Source organism: Oncorhynchus nerka, linkage group LG14 (assembly GCF_034236695.1).
Source record: "Oncorhynchus nerka isolate Pitt River linkage group LG14, Oner_Uvic_2.0, whole genome shotgun sequence".
NCBI lineage: Eukaryota > Metazoa > Chordata > Actinopteri > Salmoniformes > Salmonidae > Oncorhynchus > Oncorhynchus nerka.
The window spans coordinates 100146188-100166187 of NC_088409.1; the positions used below are offsets into that span (position 1 = coordinate 100146188).

Consider the following 20000-nt stretch of genomic DNA (forward strand, 5'->3'; position numbering starts at 1 on the left):
TAGACCTGTTATATCTCATTGTATAATACTAGACCTGTCATATCTCATTGTATAATACTAGACCTGTCATATCTCATTGTATAATACTAGACCTGTCATATCTCATTGTATAATACTAGACCTGTCATATCTCATTGTATAATACTAGACCTGTTATATCTCATTGTATAATACTAGACCTGTTATATCTCATCATACTAGACCTGTCATATCTCATTGTATAATACTAGACCTGTCATATCTCATTGTATAATACTAGACCTGTTATATCTCATCATACTAGACCTGTCATATCTCATTGTATAATACTAGACCTGTTATATCTCATCATACTAGACCTGTTATCTCATATACTCATATTGTATAATACTAGACCTGTTATATCTCATTGTATAATACTAGACCTGTTATATCTCATCATACTAGACCTGTTATATCTCATTGTATAATACTAGACCTGTTATATCTCATTGTATAATACTAGACCTGTTATATCTCATCATACTAGACCTGTTATATCTCATAATACTAGACCTGTTATATCTCATAATACTAGACCTGTTATATCTCATAATACTAGACCTGTCATATCTCATTGTATAATACTAGACCTGTCATATCTCATTGTATAATACTAGACCTGTTATATCTCATCATACTAGACCTGTTATATCTCATTGTATAATACTAGACCTGTTATATCTCATCATACTAGACCTGTTATATCTCATTGTATAATACTAGACCTGTTATATCTCATTGTATAATACTAGACCTGTTATATCTCATCATACTAGACCTGTTATATCTCATAATACTAGACCTGTCATATCTCATTGTATAATACTAGACCTGTTATATCTCATTGTATAATACTAGACCTGTCATATCTCATTGTATAATACTAGACCTGTTATATCTCATCATACTAGACCTGTTATATCTCATAATACCAGACCTGTCATATCTCATTGTATAATACTAGACCTGTCATATCTCATTGTATAATACTAGACCTGTCATATCTCATTGTATAATACTAGACCTGTCATATCTCATTGTATAATACTAGACCTGTCATATCTCATTGTATAATACTAGACCTGTCATATCTCATTGTATAATACTAGACCTGTCATATCTCATTGTATAATACTAGACCTGTCATATCTCATTGTATAATACTAGACCTGTTATATCTCATTGTATAATACTAGACCTGTCATATCTCATTGTATAATACTAGACCTGTCATATCTCATTGTATAATACTAGACCTGTTATATCTCATCATACTAGACCTGTCATATCTCATTGTATAATACCAGACCTGTCATATCTCATTGTATAATACCAGACCTGTTATATCTCATCATACTAGACCTGTCATATCTCATTGTATAATACTAGACCTGTTATATCTCATCATACTAGACCTGTTATATCTCATTGTATAATACTAGACCTGTTATATCTCATTGTATAATACTAGACCTGTTATATCTCATCATACTAGACCTGTCATATCTCATTGTATAATACTAGACCTGTTATATCTCATCATACTAGACCTGTTATATCTCATTGTATAATACTAGACCTGTTATATCTCATTGTATAATACTAGACCTGTTATATCTCATTGTATAATACTAGACCTGTTATATCTCATCATACTAGACCTGTTATATCTCATCATACTAGACCTGTTATATCTCATTGTATAATACTAGACCTGTTATATCTCATTGTATAATACTAGACCTGTCATATCTCATTGTATAATACTAGACCTGTCATATCTCATTGTATAATACTAGACCTGTTATATCTCATTGTATAATACTAGACCTGTCATATCTCATTGTATAATACTAGACCTGTCATATCTCATCATACTAGACCTGTTATATCTCATTGTATAATACTAGACCTGTCATATCTCATCATACTAGACCTGTCATATCTCATTGTATAATACTAGACCTGTCATATCTCATCATACTAGACCTGTTATATCTCATAATACTAGACCTGTTATATCTCATTGTATAATACTAGACCTGTTATATCTCATTGTATAATACTAGACCTGTCATATCTCATTGTATAATACTAGACCTGTCATATCTCATTGTATAATACTAGACCTGTTATATCTCATAATACTAGACCTGTTATATCTCATTGTATAATACTAGACCTGTTATATCTCATTGTATAATACTAGACCTGTCATATCTCATTGTATAATACTAGACCTGTTATATCTCATAATACTAGACCTGTTGTATCTCATTGTATAATACTAGACCTGTTATATCTCATTGTATAATACTAGACCTGTCATATCTCATTGTATAATACTAGACCTGTCATATCTCATTGTATAATACTAGACCTGTCATATCTCATTGTATAATACTAGACCTGTTATATCTCATTGTATAATACTAGACCTGTCATATCTCATTGTATAATACTAGACCTGTTATATCTCATTGTATAATACTAGACCTGTCATATCTCATTGTATAATACTAGACCTGTTATATCTCATTGTATAATACTAGACCTGTTATATCTCATTGTATAATACTAGACCTGTTATATCTCATCATACTAGACCTGTCATATCTCATTGTATAATACTAGACCTGTTATATCTCATTGTATAATACTAGACCTGTCATATCTCATTGTATAATACTAGACCTGTCATATCTCATTGTATAATACTAGACCTGTTATATCTCATTGTATAATACTAGACCTGTCATATCTCATTGTATAATACTAGACCTGTTATATCTCATCATACTAGACCTGTCATATCTCATTGTATAATACTCCCTGCTCCTATCTCCTCCTAATACTAGACCTGTTATATCTCATCCTACGGACCTGTCCTATCCCCTCCTATAATACTCCCTGTCATCCTCATTGTATCCTCTGGCTCCTGTCCTATCCCTCCTCTGGCTCCCTGCTCCTCTCCCCCTCCTATAATCCCCTGCTCCTCTCCCTCCTTGTATAATACTAGCTCCTGCTCCTCTCCCTCCTATAATACTCCCTGCTCCTATCTCCTTGGCTCCCTGCTCCTCATCTCCCTCCTCTGGCTCCCTGTCTCCTCTCCCCTCCTATATCTCATACTCCCTGCTCCTATCCCTCCTCTGGCTCCCTGCTCCTCTCTCCCTCCTAATGGCTCCCCTGTCCTATCTCATCCTATGGCTCCCCTGTCCTCTCCCCTCCTACTGGCTCCCTGCTCCTCTCTCATCCTACTAGGCTCCCCTGTCTATCTCTCATACCTAGACCTGCTCCTCTCCCTCCTCTGGCTCCTGCTCCTCTCCCTCCTACGGCTCCCTGCTCCTCTCCCTCCTGTTATATCCCATTGCTCCTCTCCCCTCCTATGGCTCCCTGTATCCTCTCCCCTCCTCTTGGCTCCCTGCTCCTCTCCCCTCCTATAATGCCTCCCATCTCCTCTCCCTCCTATCTCTCCCTGCTCCTCTCCCCTCCCTTTGTACGGCTCCTCTTGCTCCTCTCCCTCCTCTGCTGTCTCCCCTCTACGGCTCCTGCTCCTCTCCCTATAATACTAGACCTGCTCCTCTGCTCCTGTCCCTATCTCCTAATACTCCCTGCTCCTCTCTCCTACGGCTCCCTGCTCCTCTCCCCTCCTCTGGCTCCCTGCTCCTCTCCTCCTCTGGCTCCCTGCTCCTCTCCCTCCTCTGGCTCCCTGCTCCTCTCCCCTCCTACGGCTCCCTGCTCCTCTCCCCCTATAATACTCCCCTGCTCCTCTCCCTCCTACGGCTCCCTGCTCCTCTCCCTCCTCTGGCCCTCTGCTCCTTGTCCCCTCCTACGGCTCCCTGCTCCCTCTCCCTCCTACGGCTCCCTGCTCCTCTCCCCCCCTGCTCCTCTGGCTCCCTGCTCCTCTCCCCTCCTCTGGCTCCCTGCTCCTCTCCTCTCCTACTAGGCTCCCTGCTCCTCTCCCCTCTCATTGTCTAATCCCCTCCTCTGGCTCCCTGCTCCTCTCCCCTCCTACGGCTCCCTGCTCCTCTCCCCTCCTCTGGCTCCCTGCTCCTCTCCCCTCCTCTGGCTCCCTGCTCCTCTCCCCTCCTACGGCTCCCTGCTCCTCTCCCCTCCTACGGCTCCCTGCTCCTCTCCCCTCCTCTGGCTCCTTGCTCCTCTCCCCCCCTCCTCTGGCCTCCCTGCTCCTCTCCCCTCCTCTGGCTCCCTGCTCCTCTCCCCTCCTACGGCTCCCTGCTCCTCTCCCTCCTACGGCTCCCTGCTCCTCTCCCCTCCTCTGGCTCCCTGCTCCTCTCCCCTCCTACGGCTCCCTGCTCCTCTCCCCTCCTACGGCTCCCTGCTCCTCTCTCCCTCCTAATACTCCCTGCTCCTCTCCCCTCCTACGGCTCCCTGCTCCTCTCCTCCTCTGGCTCCCTGCTCCTCTCCCCTCCTCCTGGCTCCTCTCCCTCCCACGGCTCCCTGCTCCTCTCTCCTCCTACGGCTCCCTGCTCCTCTCCCTCCTATGGCTCCCTGCTCCTCTCCCTCCTCTGGCTCCTGCTCCTCTCCCTCCTCTGGCTCCCTGCTCCTCTCCCTCCTACGGCTCCCTGCTCCCTCCCCTCCCTCTCTCCCCTGCTCCTCTCCCCTCCTCTGGCTCCCTGCTCCTCTCCCCTCCTCTGGCTCCCTGCTCCTCTCCCCTCCTACGGCTCCCTGCTCCTCCTCCCCTCCTCTGGCTCCCCCTGCTCCTCTCTCCTCCTCGGCTCCCTGCTCCTCTCCCCTCCTACGGCTCCTGCTCCTCTCTCCTCTGGCTCCCTTGCTCCTCTCCCCTCCTCTGGCTCCCTGCTCCTCTCCCCTGCTACTGGCTCCCTGCTCCTCTCCCTCCTCTACGGCTCCTGCTCTCTCCCTCCCTGCTCCTCTCCCTCCTACGGCTCCTGCTCCTCCCCTCCTACTGGCTCCCTGCTCCTCTCCTCCTCTTGCTCCCTGCTCCTCTCCCCTCCTCTGGCTCCTGCTCCTCTCCCCTCCTCGGCTCCCTCTCCTCTCCCCTCCTCGGCTCCCTGCTCCTCTCCCTCCTCTGGCTCCTGCTCCTCTCCCTCCTCTGGCTCCCTGCTCCTCTCCCTCCTCGGCTCCCTGCTCCTCTCCCCTCCTCTGGCTCCCTCCTGCTCCTCTCCCCCCTCCTACGGCTCCCTGCTCCTCTCCCCTCCTCTGGCTCCCTGCTCCTCTCCCCTCCTCTGGCTCCCTGCTCCTCTCCCCTCCTACGGCTCCCTGCTCCTCTCCCCTCCTCTGGCTCCCTGCTCCTCTCCCCTCCTCTGGCTCCCTGCTCCTCTCCCTCCTCTGGCTCCCTGCTCCTCTCCACTCCTCGGCTCCCTGCTCCTCTCCCTCCCTCGGCTCCCTGCTCCTCTCCCCTCCTACGGCTCCCTGCTCCTCTCCCCTCCTACGGCTCCCTGCTCCTCTCCCCTCCTACGGCTCCCTGCTCCTCTCCCCTCCTACGCTCCCTGCTCCTCTCCCCTCCTCTGGCTCCTGCTCCTCCTCCTCGGCTCCCTGCTCCTCTCCCCTCCTCTGGCTCCCTGCTCCTCTCCTCCTTGCTCCTCTCCCCTCCTACGGCTCCCTGCTCCTCTCCCCTCCTCTGGCTCCCTGCTCCTCTCCCCTCCTCTGGCTCCCTGCTCCTCTCCCCTCCTCTGGCTCCCTGCTCCTCTCCCCTCCTACGGCTCCCTGCTCCTCTCCCCTCCTCTGGCTCCCTGCTCCTCTCCCTCCTCTGGCTCCCCTGCTCCTCTCCCCTCCTCTGCCTCCCTGCTCCTCTCCCCTCCTCGGCTCCCTGCTCCTCTCCCCCTCCTCTGGCTCCCTGCTCCTCTCCCTCCTGGCTCCCTGCTCCTCTCCTCCTCTGCCTCCCTGGTCCTCTCCCCTCCCCTCTCTGGCTCCCTGCTCCTCTCCCTCCTACGGCTCCTCTCTCCTCCCTCCTCGGCTCCCCTGCTCCTCTCCCCTCCTACGGCTCCCTGCTCCTCTCCCTCCTCTGGCTCCCTGCTCCTCTCCCCTCCTCTGGCTCCCTGCTCCTCTCCCCTCCTCTGGCTCCCTCTCCCCTCCTCTGGCTCCCTGCTCCTCTCCTCCTGGCTCCTCTCCTCTCCCTACGGCTCCCTGCTCCTCTCCCTCCTCTGGCTCCCTTGCTCCTCTCCCCTCCTCTGGCTCCCTGCTCCTCTCCTCCTCTGGCTCCTGCTCCTCTCCCTCCTCTGGCTCCTGCTCCTCTCCCCCTCGGCTCCTCTGGCCTCCCCTGCTCCCTCTGGCTCCCTGCTCCTCTCCCTGCTCCTCTCCGGCTCCCTGCTCCTCTGGCTCCCTGCTCCTCTCCTCTCCTCCTCCCCTCCTCTGCCCCTCCTCCCCTCCTCTGGCTCCCTGCTCCTCTCCCCTCCTACGGCTCCCTGCTCCTCTCCCCTCCTCTGGCTCCCTGCTCCTCTCCCCTCCTCTGGCTCCCTGCTCCTCTCCTCCTCTACGGCTCCCTGCTCCTCTCCCTCCTCTGGCTCCTTGCTCCTCTCCCCTCCTCTGGCTCCTCTCCCCTCCTACGGCTCCCTGCTCCTCTCCCCTCCTCTGGCTCCTTCCTCCTCTCCCCTCCTCTGGCTCCCTCCTCCTCTCCCCTCCTCTGGCTCCCTGCTCCTCTCCCCTCCTCTGGCTCCCTGCTCCTCTCCCCTCCTCTGGCTCCCTGCTCCTCTCCCCTCCTCTGGCTCCCTGCTCCTCTCCCCTCCTCTGGCTCCCTCCTCCCCTCCTCTGCTCCTCTCCTCGGCTCCCTGCTCCTCTCCCCTCCTCTGGCTCCCTGCTCCTCTCACCTCCTCTGGCTCCCTGCTCCTCTCCCTCCTCCTCTGGCTCCCTGCTCCTCTCCCCTCCTCTGGCTCCTTCTCCTCTCCCCTCCTCTGGCTCCCTGCTCCTCTCCCTCCTCTGGCTCCTTGCTCCTCTCCCCTCCTCTGGCTCCCTGCTCCTCTCCCTCCTCTGGCTCCTCTCTCCCTCCTCTGGCTCCTTCCTCCTCTCCCCTCCCCTCCTACGGCTCCCCTGCTCCTCTCCCCTTCTACGGCTCCCTGTTGCTCCTCTCCCCTCCTCTGGCTCCCTGCTCCTCTCCCCTCCTCTGGCTCCTCTCCCCTCCTCTGGCTCCTTCCTCCTCTCCCCTCCTCTGGCTCCCTGCTCCTCTCCCCTCCTCTGGCTCCCCTGCTCCTCTCCCCTCCTCTGGCTCCCTGCTCCTCTCCCCTCCTCTGGCTCCCTGCTCCTCTCCCCTCCTCTGGCTCCTCTCCCCTCCTCTGGCTCCTTGCTCCTCTCCCCTCCTCTGGCTCCTTGCTCCCCTCCCTCTGGCTCCTCTGCTCCTCTCCCCTCCTCTGGCTCCTCTCCCTCCTCTGGCTCCTTCCTCCTCTCCCCTCCTCTGGCTCCCTGCTCCTCTCCCCTCCTCTGGCTCCCTGCTCCTCTCCCCTCCTCTGGCTCCCTGCTCCTCTGTTGACTACAGTGACTGTGATACGCCCTCTTTGCTACAGTCTCTCTACCCCTCTCATGCAACAACTGGGTTTTGCCCCAAACCTAGATGCCCACCCCCTTCTATTCCCAGAAACCCTTGGCTTAAACCTTCCCAGAACCCGCGTCCACCGGTTCCCCTCCGCATAATAACACAAGATCATCTCTCCTCCTTTCAACTGTCTCTCGCAGGCCAGGCAGAATGCTACACCTTTTTGGCTTTCTCATCGTGTTGTGTTTCAGGTTGGAGGATGGACTTGTTCTTTTCCACGGGCAGTAGTATAACACTAGCCCTAGTTTTCCTGTAGAAACTGACCAGCAGGGTGCTTGTGTCTCTGTGTGGTCCTCACAACCTGTTCTCTCTGAAAGTTGATCATGTGTGTCATCATGCTGTCCCCTGTATATAGCCTCCACATTGACTGCTGTTTTCTGCCTGATGTCCTGTATCTGCTTGTCCTCTCCTCCTCTCTCCTGCTCTCCTCCTCCTTTCTGTCCTCTCTCCTCCTCTCTGTCCTCTCTAATCCTCTCTGTCCTCGCTCCTCTCTGCTCCTCTCCTGTTTTTGCTTGATGTCCTATACCTGCCTCTGCTCCTCTCCGCTCCTCTGCTCCTCTCTGCTCCTCTCCGCTCCTTTCTGCTCCTCTCTGCTCCTCTCTGCTCCTCCCTGCTCCTCCTCTGCTCCTCTCCGCTCCTTTCTGCTCCTCTCTGCTCCTCTCCGCTCCTTTCTGCTCCTCTCTGCTCCTCTCCGCTCCTTTCTGCTCCTCTCTGCTCCTCTCCCCTCCTCTGGCCTCCCTGCTCCTCTCCCCTCCTTCCTCCTCTGCCCTCTTTCCCTGCTCCTCTCCCTTGCTCCTTTCTGCTCCTCTGCCCCCTTCTGCTCCTTTCTGCTCCTCTCTGCTCCTCTCCGCTCCTTTCTGCTCCTCTCTGCTCCTCTCCGCTCCTTTCTGCTCCTCTCTGCTCCTCTCCGCTCCTTTCTGCTCCTCCTCTGCTCCTCTGCTCCTCTCTGCTCCTCTGGCTCCTCCTGCTCCTTTCTCTCTCCTCCTCTGGCTCCTCCTCTGCTCCTCCTCTGGCTCCTCCTGCTCCTCTGCTCCTCCTCTGCTCCTCTCTCTGCTCCCTCTGCTCCTCTCTCCCTCCTCCTCTGCCCTCCTCTGCTCCTCTCTGCTCCTCCTCTGCTCCTCTGCTCCTCTCCTGCTCCTCCTGGCTCCTCCTCTGCTCCTCCCTCCTCCTCTGGCTCCCTCCTCCTCTCCGCTCCTGCTCCTCCTCTCCTCCTCTGCTCCTCTCCCCTCCTCCTCTGGCTCCTCCTCCTCCTCCCTGCTCCTTCCTCTGCTCCTCTCTGCCTCCTCTCCTCCTGCTCCTCTGTGCTCCTCTCCTCTGCTCCTCCTGCCCCTGCTCCTCTCCCCTCCTCTGCTCCTCCCTGCCTCCTCCTGCTCCTTCCTCCTCTGCTCTGCTCCTCCCTCTGCTCCTCCCTGCTCCTCTGCTCCTCTCCCTCCTCTGGCTCCTGCTCCTCAGATCATCCTCTGCTCCTCTCTGCTCTACAGTCACTTCCCTGAATGCCTCCCTCTGCTCATCTCTCTCGTCTGGTGCTCCTCTCCTTGCTCCTGGTTTGTCTGGCTCCTTTGCCCCATCTCTGCTCCTTCCCTGACCTCCTGGTCCTTCTGCTCCCTCCTCTGCTGCCCTCCTCTCCTCTCTGCTCCCTCTGCTCCTCATCTCTCCTCTCTGCTTTCATCTGCCTCCTCCTCTGCTCCTCCCTTGACTCCTCATCTGCTCCTCTCTGCTCCTCTCTGCTCCTCTCTGCCTCTGTTCCTCTCTGCAGGGTCTTTCTCTCCTCTGCTCCTCTCCTCCTCCTCTGTCCTCTCTGCTCCTCTCTGCTCCTCCTCTGCTCCTCCCTGCTCCTCCTTGCCTCTGCTCCTCTCCGCTCCTCCTCTGCTCCCTCTCTCCTCCCTGCCCTCTCTGCTCCTCTCTGCTCCTCCTCTGCTCCTCTCTGCTCCTCTCTGCTCCTCTCTGCTCCTCTCTGCTCCTCTCTGCTCCTCCTCTGCTCCTCCTCTGCTCCTCTCTGCTCCTCTCTGCTCCTCTCTCTGCTCCTCCTCTGCTCCTCTCTGCTCCTCTCTGCTCCTCCTGCCTCCTCTCCCTGCTCCTGCTCTGCTCCTCTCTGCTCCTCCTCTGCTCCTCTTCTGCTCCTCTCCGTGCTCCTCCTCTGCTCCTCTCTCCCTCCTCTGCTCCTCTCTGCTCCTCCTCTGCTCCTCTCTGCTCCTCCTGCTCCTCTCTGCTCCTCTCTGCTCCTCCTCTGCTCCTCTCTGCTCCTCCTCTGCTCCTCCTCTGCTCCTCCTCTGCTCCTCCCTGCTCCTCTCTGCTCCTCCCCTGCTCCTCTCTGCTCCTCCTCTGCTGCCCTCTCTCTGCTCCTCCTTCCTCTCTCCTCCCTGCTCCTCTCTGCTCCTCTCTGCTCCTCCTCTCTGCTCCTCCTCTCTCCTCTGCTCTCCCTCTCTGCTCCTCCTCTGCTCCTCCTCTGCTCCTCTCTGCTCCTCCCTGCTCCTCCTCTGCTCCTCTCTGCTCCTCTCTGCTCCTCCTCTGCTCCTCTCTGCTCCTCTCTGCTCCTCCCTGCTCCTCTCTGCTCCTCCTCTGCTCCTCTCCTCTCTGCTGACTCTCTGCTCCTCCCTCTGCTCCTCACTGCTCCTCTCTGCTCCTCCCTTAAAGCTCCTCCCTGCTCCCTCCGCCTCCTCCTGCTCCTGTTTCCTCCCTGCTCCTCCTGCTCCTCTAACCCTAGATCCTCCCTGCTCCTCCTCTGCTCCTCTGCTCCTCCTCTGCTCCTCTCTGCTCCCTCCCCTGCCCTCTCTGCTCCTCCTGCTCCTCCCCTCCTCTGCTCCTCCCTGCCCCTCTCTGCCCTCCCTCTCCTCCTCTCTGCTCCTCCTGCAGTCCTCCCTGCCACTCTCTGCTCCTCTCTGCTCCTCCTCTGCTCCTCTCTGCTCCTCCCCTGCTCCTCCTCTGCCCTCTCCTCAGCCACCTCCCCTGCTCCTCCCTGCTCCCTCCTCTGCTCCTCCTGCTCCTCTCTGTCCTCCTCTGCTCCTCCTCTCTGCTCCTCTCTGCCCTGCACAACTGCTCCTCCTCTGCTCCTCCTCTGCTCCTCCCTGCTCCTCTCTGCTCCTCTCTGCTCCTCCTCTGCTCCTCCTGCTCCTCCAACTGCTCCTCTCTGCTGCTCCTCCTCTGCTCCTCCTGCTCCCCTCAAACTCCTCCCTGCTCCTCTTTGCTCCTCCCTGCTCCTCTGCTCCTTCCTCTGCTCCTCCCTGCTCCTCTCTGCTCCTCTCTGCTCCTCTCTGCTCCTCCTCTGCTCCTCTCTGCTCCTCCTCTGCTCCTCCCTGCTCCTCCCTGCTCCTCTCCGCTCCTCCTCTGCTCCTCCCTGCTCCTCTCTGCTCCTCTCTGCTCCTCCTCTGCTCCTCTCTGCTCCTCTCTGCTCCTCCCTGCTCCTCCCTGCTCCTCCCTGCTCCTCTCTGCTCCTCTCCGCTCCTCCTCTGCTCCTCCTCTCTCCCTCTCTGCTCCTCTCTGCTCCTCCCGCTCCTCCTCTGCTCCTCCTCTGCTCCTCTCTGCTCCTCCTCTGCTCCTCCTCTGCTCCTCTTCTGCTCCTCCCTGCTCCTCTCTGCTCCTCCTCTGCTCCTCCTTGATGATGTTATAATGCTGTTTTCACATGTTTTATTTTTTTAAAGTCTGGTATTATTTGGAGCCTCTGTGTCTGATGTGTTTCCTGTCTGTTTTGACCTCTAACCCTAGATGCCCCAGGCGGCTGGACAGCAGTTGAAGCTCCAGAGCCTGTCCCCCTCCCAGCCCCTGGCCTCCCACACTGCTCCCCCTCTGTCGGACAGCCCTCAGCCCTCCCTCTTCCCCCTGCAGTCCCCCCACCACCATGGCCAGTCCTGCACCCCCTCCCAGCCACAGACCCCTGTCCGCTCCCGCACCCCCTCCCAGCCACAGACCCCTGTCCGCTCCTGCACCCCCTCATCTCTTCCCCCAATGTTCATTATCCACAACCAGATCCCTGGCTCCCCCCAGCCTGCACAACAACAACAACAACAACAACAGATGCACATCCAATCCCGGCCCCCCTCCCAGCCTGCTCCCTACCAACCTGACGTCCCCCCTCCCACCTGCTCCCCCAAACCCTCCCAGACTCTCCAGGGCCCTCCTGCAGGGTTCCAATTTACGGTGCCCGAGGTGGGGGCCCCCGGCGGTGGAGTGGTGAAGACCCAGGCTCAGCCCATCGCTCAGCCCATCGCTCAGCCCATCGCTCAGCCCTCTCCACAACAGAAACTACAGCAGGTCTGAAGTGACACACCCTAACACTTATCTCGCTGCTCGGATGTTTTGATTGGTTGTTAAGTTATCACATCTTATCAAATCACAGTTTATTTGTCACATGCGCCAAATACAACAGTGAAATGCTGAATACAACAGGTGTAGTAGACCTTACAGTGAAATGCTGAATACAACAGGTGTAGTAGACCTTACAGTGAAATGCTGAATACAACAGGTGTAGTAGACCTCACAGTGAAATGCTGAATACAACAGGTGTAGTAGACCTCACAGTGAAATGCTGAATACAACAGGTGTAGTAGACCTTACAGTGAAATGCTGAATACAACAGGTGTAGTAGACCTTACAGTGAAATGCTGAATACAACAGGTGTAGTAGACCTTACAGTGAAATGCTGAATACAACAGGTGTAGTAGACCTCACAGTGAAATGCTGAATACAACAGGTGTAGTAGACCTTACAGTGAAATGCTGAATACAACAGGTGTAGTAGACCTCACAGTGAAATGCTGAATACAACAGGTGTAGTAGACCTTACTGTGAAATGCTGAATACAACAGGTGTAGTAGACCTTACTGTGAAATGCCAAATACAACAGGTGTAGTAGACCTCACAGTGAAATGCTGAATACAACAGGTGTAGTAGACCTCACAGTGAAATGCTGAATACAACAGGTGTAGTAGACCTTACTGTGAAATGCCAAATACAACAGGTGTAGTAGACCTCACAGTGAAATGCTGAATACAACAGGTGTAGGTAGACCTCACAGTGAAATGCTGAATACAACAGGTGTAGTAGACTTTACAGTGAAATGCTGAATACAACAGGTGTAGTAGACCTTACAGTGAAATGCTGAATACAACAGGTGTAGTAGACCTCACAGTGAAATGCTGAATACAACAGGTGTAGTAGACCTCACAGTGAAATGCTGAATACAACAGGTGTAGTAGACCTTACAGTGAAATGCTGAATACAACAGGTGTAGTAGACCTCACAGTGAAATGCTGAATACAACAGGTGTAGTAGACCTCACAGTGAAATGCTGAATACAACAGGTGTAGTAGACCTCACAGTGAAATGCTGAATACAACAGGTGTAGTAGACCTCACAGTGAAATGCTGAATACAACAGGTGTAGTAGACCTCACAGTGAAATGCTGAATACAACAGGTGTAGTAGACCTCACAGTGAAATGCTGAATACAACAGGTGTAGTAGACCTTACAGTGAAATGCTGAATACAACAGGTGTAGTAGACCTTACAGTGAAATGCTGAATACAACAGGTGTAGGTAGACCTTACAGTGAAATGCTGAATATAACAGGTGTGGTAGACCTCACAGTGAAATGCTGAATACAACAGGTGTGGTAGACCTCACAGTGAAATGCTGAATACAACAGGTGTAGTAGACCTTACAGTGAAATGCTGAATACAACAGGTGTAGTAGACCTCACAGTGACCTTAGAGTGAAATAACAATATATACAGGGGGTACCGGTATAGAGTCAATGTGGAGGCTATATACAGGGTGTACCGGTATAGAGTCAATGTGGAGGCTATATACAGGGGGTACTGGTACAGAGTCAATGTGGAGGCTATATACAGGGGGTACCAGTACAGAGTCAATGTGGAGGCTATATACAGGGGGTACCAGTACCGAGTCAATGTGGAGGCTATATACAGGGGGTACCGGTACAGAGTCAATGTGGAGGCTATATACAGGGGGTACCGGTACAGAGTCAATGTGGAGGCTATATACAGGGGGTACCGGTACAGAGTCAATGTGGAGGCTATATACAGGGGGTACCGGTACAGAGTCAATGTGGAGGCTATATACAGGGGGTACTGGTACAGAGTCAATGTGGAGGCTATATACAGGGTGTTACGGTACAGAGTCAATGTGGAGGCTATATACTGGGTGTTACGGTACAGAGTCAATGTGGAGGCTATATACAGGGGGTACCGGTACAGAGTCAATGTGGAGGCTATATACAGGGGGTACTGGTACAGAGTCAATGTGGAGGCTATATACAGGGTGTTACGGTACAGAGTCAATGTGGAGGCTATATACAGGGTGTTACGGTACAGAGTCAATGTGGAGGCTATATACAGGGGGTACCGGTACAGAGTCAATGTGGAGGCTATATACAGGGGGTACCGGTACAGAGTCAATGTAGAGGCTATATACAGGGGGTACCGGTACAGAGTCAATGTGGAGGGTATATACAGGGTGTTACGGTACAGAGTCAATGTGGAGGCTATATACAGGGTGTTACGGTACAGAGTCAATGTGGAGGCTATATACAGGGGGTACCGGTACAGAGTCAATGTGGAGGCTATATACAGGGTGTTACGGTACAGAGTCAATGTGGAGGCTATATACAGGGTGTTACGGTACAGAGTCAATGTGGAGGCTATATACAGGGGGTACCAGTACAGAGTCAATGTGGAGGCTATATACAGGATGTTACGGTACAGAGTCAATGTGGAGGCTATATACAGGGTGTTACGGTACAGAGTCAATGTGGAGGCTATATACAGGGTGTTACGGTACAGAGTCAATGTGGAGGCTATATACAGGGGGTACCGGTACAGAGTCAATGTGGAGGCTATATACAGGGTGTTACGGTACAGAGTCAATGTGGAGGCTATATACAGGGTGTTACGGTACAGAGTCAATGTGGAGGCTATATACAGGGGGTACCAGTACAGGGTCAATGTGGAGGCTATATACAGGATGTTACGGTACAGAGTCAATGTGGAGGCTATATACAGGGTGTTACGGTACAGAGTCAATGTGGAGGCTATATACAGGGGGGTACCGGTACAGAGTCAATGTGGAGGCTATATACAGGGGGTACCAGTACAGAGTCAATGTGGAGGCTATATACAGGGGGTACCGGTACCGAGTCAATGTGGAGGCTATATACAGGGGGTACCGGTACCGAGTCAATGTGGAGGCTATATACAGGGGGTACCTGTACAGAGTCAATGTGGAGACTATATACAGGGGGTACCGGTACAGAGTCAATGTGGAGGCTATATACAGGGGGTACCGCTACAGAGTCAATGTGGAGACTATATACAGGGGGTACCGGTACAGAGTCAATGTGGAGACTATATACAGGGGGTACCGGTACCGAGTCAATGTGGAGGCTATATACAGGGGGTACCGGTACAGAGTCAATGTGGAGGCTATATACAGGGGGTACCTGTACAGAGTCAATGTGGAGGCTATATACAGGGGGTACCTGTACAGAGTCAATGTGGAGACTATATACAGGGTATTACGGTACAGAGTCAATGTGGAGGCTATATACAGGGGGTACCGGTACAGAGTCAATGTGGAGGCTATATACAGGGGGTACCAGTACAGAGTCAATGTGGAGACTATATACAGGGTATTACGGTACAGAGTCAATGTGAAGGCTATATACAGGGTATTACGGTACAGAGTCAATGTGGAGGCTATATACAGGGGGTACCAGTACAGAGTCAATGTGGAGGCTATATACAGGGGGTACCAGTACAGAGTCAATGTGGAGACTATATACAGGGTATTACGGTACAGAGTCAATGTGGAGGCTATATACAGGGGGTACCAGTACAGAGTCAATGTGGAGGCTATATACAGGGGGTACCAGTACAGAGTCAATGTGGAGGCTATATACAGGGGGTACCAGTACAGAGTCAATGTGGAGGCTATATACAGGGTGTTACGGTACAGAGTCAATGTGGAGGCTATATACAGGGGGTACCGGTACAGAGTCAATGTAGAGGCTATATACAGGGGGTACCGGTACAGAGTCAATGTGGAGGCTATATACAGGGGGTACCGGTACAGAGTCAATGTGGAGGCTATATACAGGGGGTACCAGTACAGAGTCAATGTGGAGGCTATATACAGGGGGTACCAGTACAGAGTCAATGTGGAGGCTATATACAGGGGGTACCAGTACAGAGTCAATGTGGAGGCTATATACAGGGTGTTACGGTACAGAGTCAATGTGGAGGCTATATACAGGGGGTACCGGTACAGAGTCAATGTAGAGGCTATATACAGGGGGTACCGGTACAGAGTCAATGTGGAGGCTATATACAGGGGTACCGGTACAGAGTCAATGTGGAGGCTATATACAGGGGGTACCTGTACAGAGTCAATGTGGAGGCTATATACAGGGGGTACCAGTACAGAGTCAATGTGGAGACTATATACAGGGGGTACCAGTACAGAGTCAATGTGGAGGCTATATACAGGGGGTACCTGTACAGAGTCAATGTGGAGGCTATATACAGGGGGTACCTGTACAGAGTCAATGTGGAGGCTATATACAGGGGGTACCTGTACAGAGTCAATGTGGAGACTATATACAGGGTATTACGGTACCGAGTCAATGTGGAGGCTATATACAGGGGGTACCGGTACAGAGTCAATGTGGAGGCTATATACAGGGGGTACCTGTACAGAGTCAATGTGGAGGCTATATACAGGGGGTACCTGTACAGAGTCAATGTGGAGACTATATACAGGGTATTACGGTACAGAGTCAATGTGGAGGCTATATACAGGGGGTACCGGTACAGAGTCAATGTGGAGGCTATATACAGGGGGTACCAGTACAGAGTCAATGTGGAGACTATATACAGGGTATTACGGTACAGAGTCAATGTGAAGGCTATATACAGGGTATTACGGTACAGAGTCAATGTGGAGGCTATATACAGGGGGTACCAGTACAGAGTCAATGTGGAGGCTATATACAGGGGGTACCAGTACAGAGTCAATGTGGAGGCTATATACAGGGGGTACCAGTACAGAGTCAATGTGGAGACTATATACAGGGTATTACGGTACAGAGTCAATGTGGAGGCTATATACAGGGGGTACCAGTACAGAGTCAATGTGGAGGCTATATACAGGGGGTACCAGTACAGAGTCAATGTGGAGGCTATATACAGGGGGTACCAGTACAGAGTCAATGTGGAGGCTATATACAGGGGGTACCAGTACAGAGTCAATGTGGAGGCTATATACAGGGTGTTACGGTACAGAGTCAATGTGGAGGCTATATACAGGGGGTACCGGTACAGAGTCAATGTAGAGGCTATATACAGGGGGTACCGGTACAGAGTCAATGTGGAGGCTATATACAGGGGGTACCGGTACAGAGTCAATGTGGAGGCTATATACAGGGGGTACCAGTACAGAGTCAATGTGGAGGCTATATACAGGGGGTACCAGTACAGAGTCAATGTGGAGGCTATATACAGGGTGTTACGGTACAGAGTCAATGTGGAGGCTATATACAGGGGGTACCGGTACAGAGTCAATGTGGAGGCTATATACAGGGGGTACCTGTACAGAGTCAATGTGGAGACTATATACAGGGGGTACCTGTACAGAGTCAATGTGGAGACTATATACAGGGTATTACGGTACAGAGTCAATGTGGAGGCTATATACAGGGGGTACCGGTACAGAGTCAATGTGGAGGCTATATACAGGGGGTACCAGTACAGAGTCAATGTGGAGACTATATACAGGGTATTACGGTACAGAGTCAATGTGAAGGCTATATACAGGGTATTACGGTACAGAGTCAATGTGGAGGCTATATACAGGGGGTACCAGTACAGAGTCAATGTGGAGGCTATATACAGGGGGGTACCAGTACAGAGTCAATGTGGAGACTATATACAGGGTATTACGGTACAGAGTCAATGTGGAGGCTATATACAGGGGGTACCAGTACAGAGTCAATGTGGAGGCTATATACAGGGTGTTACGGTACAGAGTCAATGTGGAGGCTATATACAGGGGGTACCGGTACAGAGTCAATGTAGAGGCTATATACAGGGGGTACCGGTACAGAGTCAATGTGGAGGCTATATACAGGGGGTACCGGTACAGAGTCAATGTGGAGGCTATATACAGGGGGTACCGGTACAGAGTCAATGTGGAGGCTATATACAGGGGGTACCAGTACAGAGTCAATGTGGAGGCTATATACAGGGGGTACCAGTACAGAGTCAATGTGGAGGCTATATACAGGGGGTACCTGTACAGAGTCAATGTGGAGGCTATATACAGGGGGTACCTGTACAGAGTCAATGTGGAGGCTATATACAGGGGGTACCTGTACAGAGTCAATGTGGAGACTATATACAGGGTATTACGGTACAGAGTCAATGTGGAGGCTATATACAGGGGGTACCGGTAGAGAGTCAATGTGGAGACTATATACAGTGGGTACCGGTACATAGTCAATGTGGAGACTATATACAGGGGGTACCGGTACAGAGTCAATGTGGAGGCTATATACAGGGGGTACCAGTACAGAGTCAATGTGGAGGCTATATACAGGGGGTACCAGTACAGAGTCAATGTGGAGGCTATATACAGGGGGTACCGGTACAGAGTCAATGTGGAGGCTATATACAGGGGGTACCGGTACAGAGTCAATGTGGAGGCTATATACAGGGAGTACCGGTTAGTTCAGGTTGGATGTACATGTAGGTAGAGCTAATTAAAGTGACTATGATACTAGCAGCGGTGTAAAAGAGAGGGGGGTGCTAATAGTTTGGGTAGCCATTTGATTAGATGTTCAGGAGTTGAATGGTTTGGTGGTAGAAGCTGTTTAGAAGCCTCTTGGACCTAGACTTTCTCTATTATGTTATTGATTGTATGTTTGTTTACTCCACGTGTAACTCTGTGTTGTTGTTTACTCCACGTGTAACTCTGTGTTGTTGTTTACTCCACGTGTAACTCTGTGTTGTTGTTTACTCCACGTGTAACTCTGTGTTGTTGTTTATTCCACGTGTAACTCTGTGTTGTTGTTTGTGTCAAACTGCTTTGCTTTACCTTGGTCAGGGTCACAGTTTGTAAATGAGAACTTGTTCTCAACTGGCCTACCTGGTTAAATAAAGGTGATCTGGCCTACCTGGTTAAATAAAGGTGATCTGGTCTAACTGGTTAAATAAAGGTGATCTGGTCTAACTGGTTAAATAAAGGTGATCTGGTCTAACTGGTTAAATAAAGGTGATCTGGTCTACCTGGTTAAATAAAGGTGATCTGGCCTACCTGGTTAAATAAAGGTGATCTGGTCTAACTGGTTAAATAAAGGTGATCTGGTCTAACTGGTTAAATAAAGGTGATCTGGTCTAACTGGTTAAATAAAGGTGATCTGGTCTACCTGGTTAAATAAAGGTGATCTGGTCTACCTGGTTAAATAAAGGTGATCTGGCCTACCTGGTTAAATAAAGGTGATCTGGCGTCTACCTGGTTAAATAAAGGTGATCTGGCCTACCTGGTTAAATAAAGGTGATCTGGTCTACCTGGTTAAATAAAGGTGATCTGGCGTCTACCTGGTTAAATAAAGGTGATCTGGCGTCTACCTGGTTAAATAAAGGTGATCTGGTCTACCTGGTTAAATAAAGGTGATCTGGCCTACCTGGTTAAATAAAGGTGAACTGGCCTACCTGGTTAAATAAAGGTGATCTGGTACCTGGTTAAATAAAGGTGATCTGGTCTACCTGGTTATATAAAGGTGATCTGGCCTACCTGGTTAAATAAAGGTGATCTGGTCTACCTGGTTAAATAAAGGTGATCTGGCCTACCTGGTTAAATAAAGGTGATCTGGCATCTACCTGGTTAAATAAAGGTGATCTGGCCTACCTGGTTAAATAAAGGTGATCTGGTCTACCTGGTTAAATAAAGGTGATCTGGCCTAACTGGTTAAATAAAGGTGATCTGGCGTCTAACTGGTTAAATAAAGGTGATCTGGCCTACCTGATTAAATAAAGGTGATCTGGCCTACCTGGTTAAATAAAGGTGAAATCAAATCCAAATAAAGACTTGGCTCTCCGGTACCGCTTACCGTGCGATAGCATAGAGAACAATCTATGAATTGGGTGGCTGGAGTCTTTGACAATTTTTAGGGCCTTCCTCTGACTCCGCCTGGTGTAAAGGTCCTAGATGGCAGGCAGCTTGGCCTCAGTGATGTACTGGGCCGTACGCACTACCCTCTGTAGTGACTTGCGGTTGGAGGCCGAGCAGTTGCCATATCAGGCAGTGATGCAACCAGTCAGGAGGCTCTCGATGGTGCAGCTGTAGAACCTTTTTGAGGATCTGAGGACCCATGCCAAATCTTTTCAGTCTCCTGGGGGGGGGGGGGGGGGGGGGGGAATAGTTGTGAAGAGGGCACGACAAAACCTGTGTTCTACTTGCATGTTTTTTT

General features: G+C 51.5%; 1 protein-coding gene across 1 annotated transcript in view; it reads left to right on the forward strand.

Moving 5' to 3' along the window:
- bicra (BRD4 interacting chromatin remodeling complex associated protein) overlaps nt 1-20000 on the forward strand; it is a 96119-nt gene that overhangs the window by 46984 nt on the left and 29135 nt on the right. Inside the window, exon 7 of the mRNA XM_065027244.1 lies at nt 11228-11773. Within this exon, the coding sequence (XP_064883316.1) occupies nt 11228-11773 (546 nt within the window). The remainder of the gene's footprint in view (nt 1-11227; nt 11774-20000) is intronic.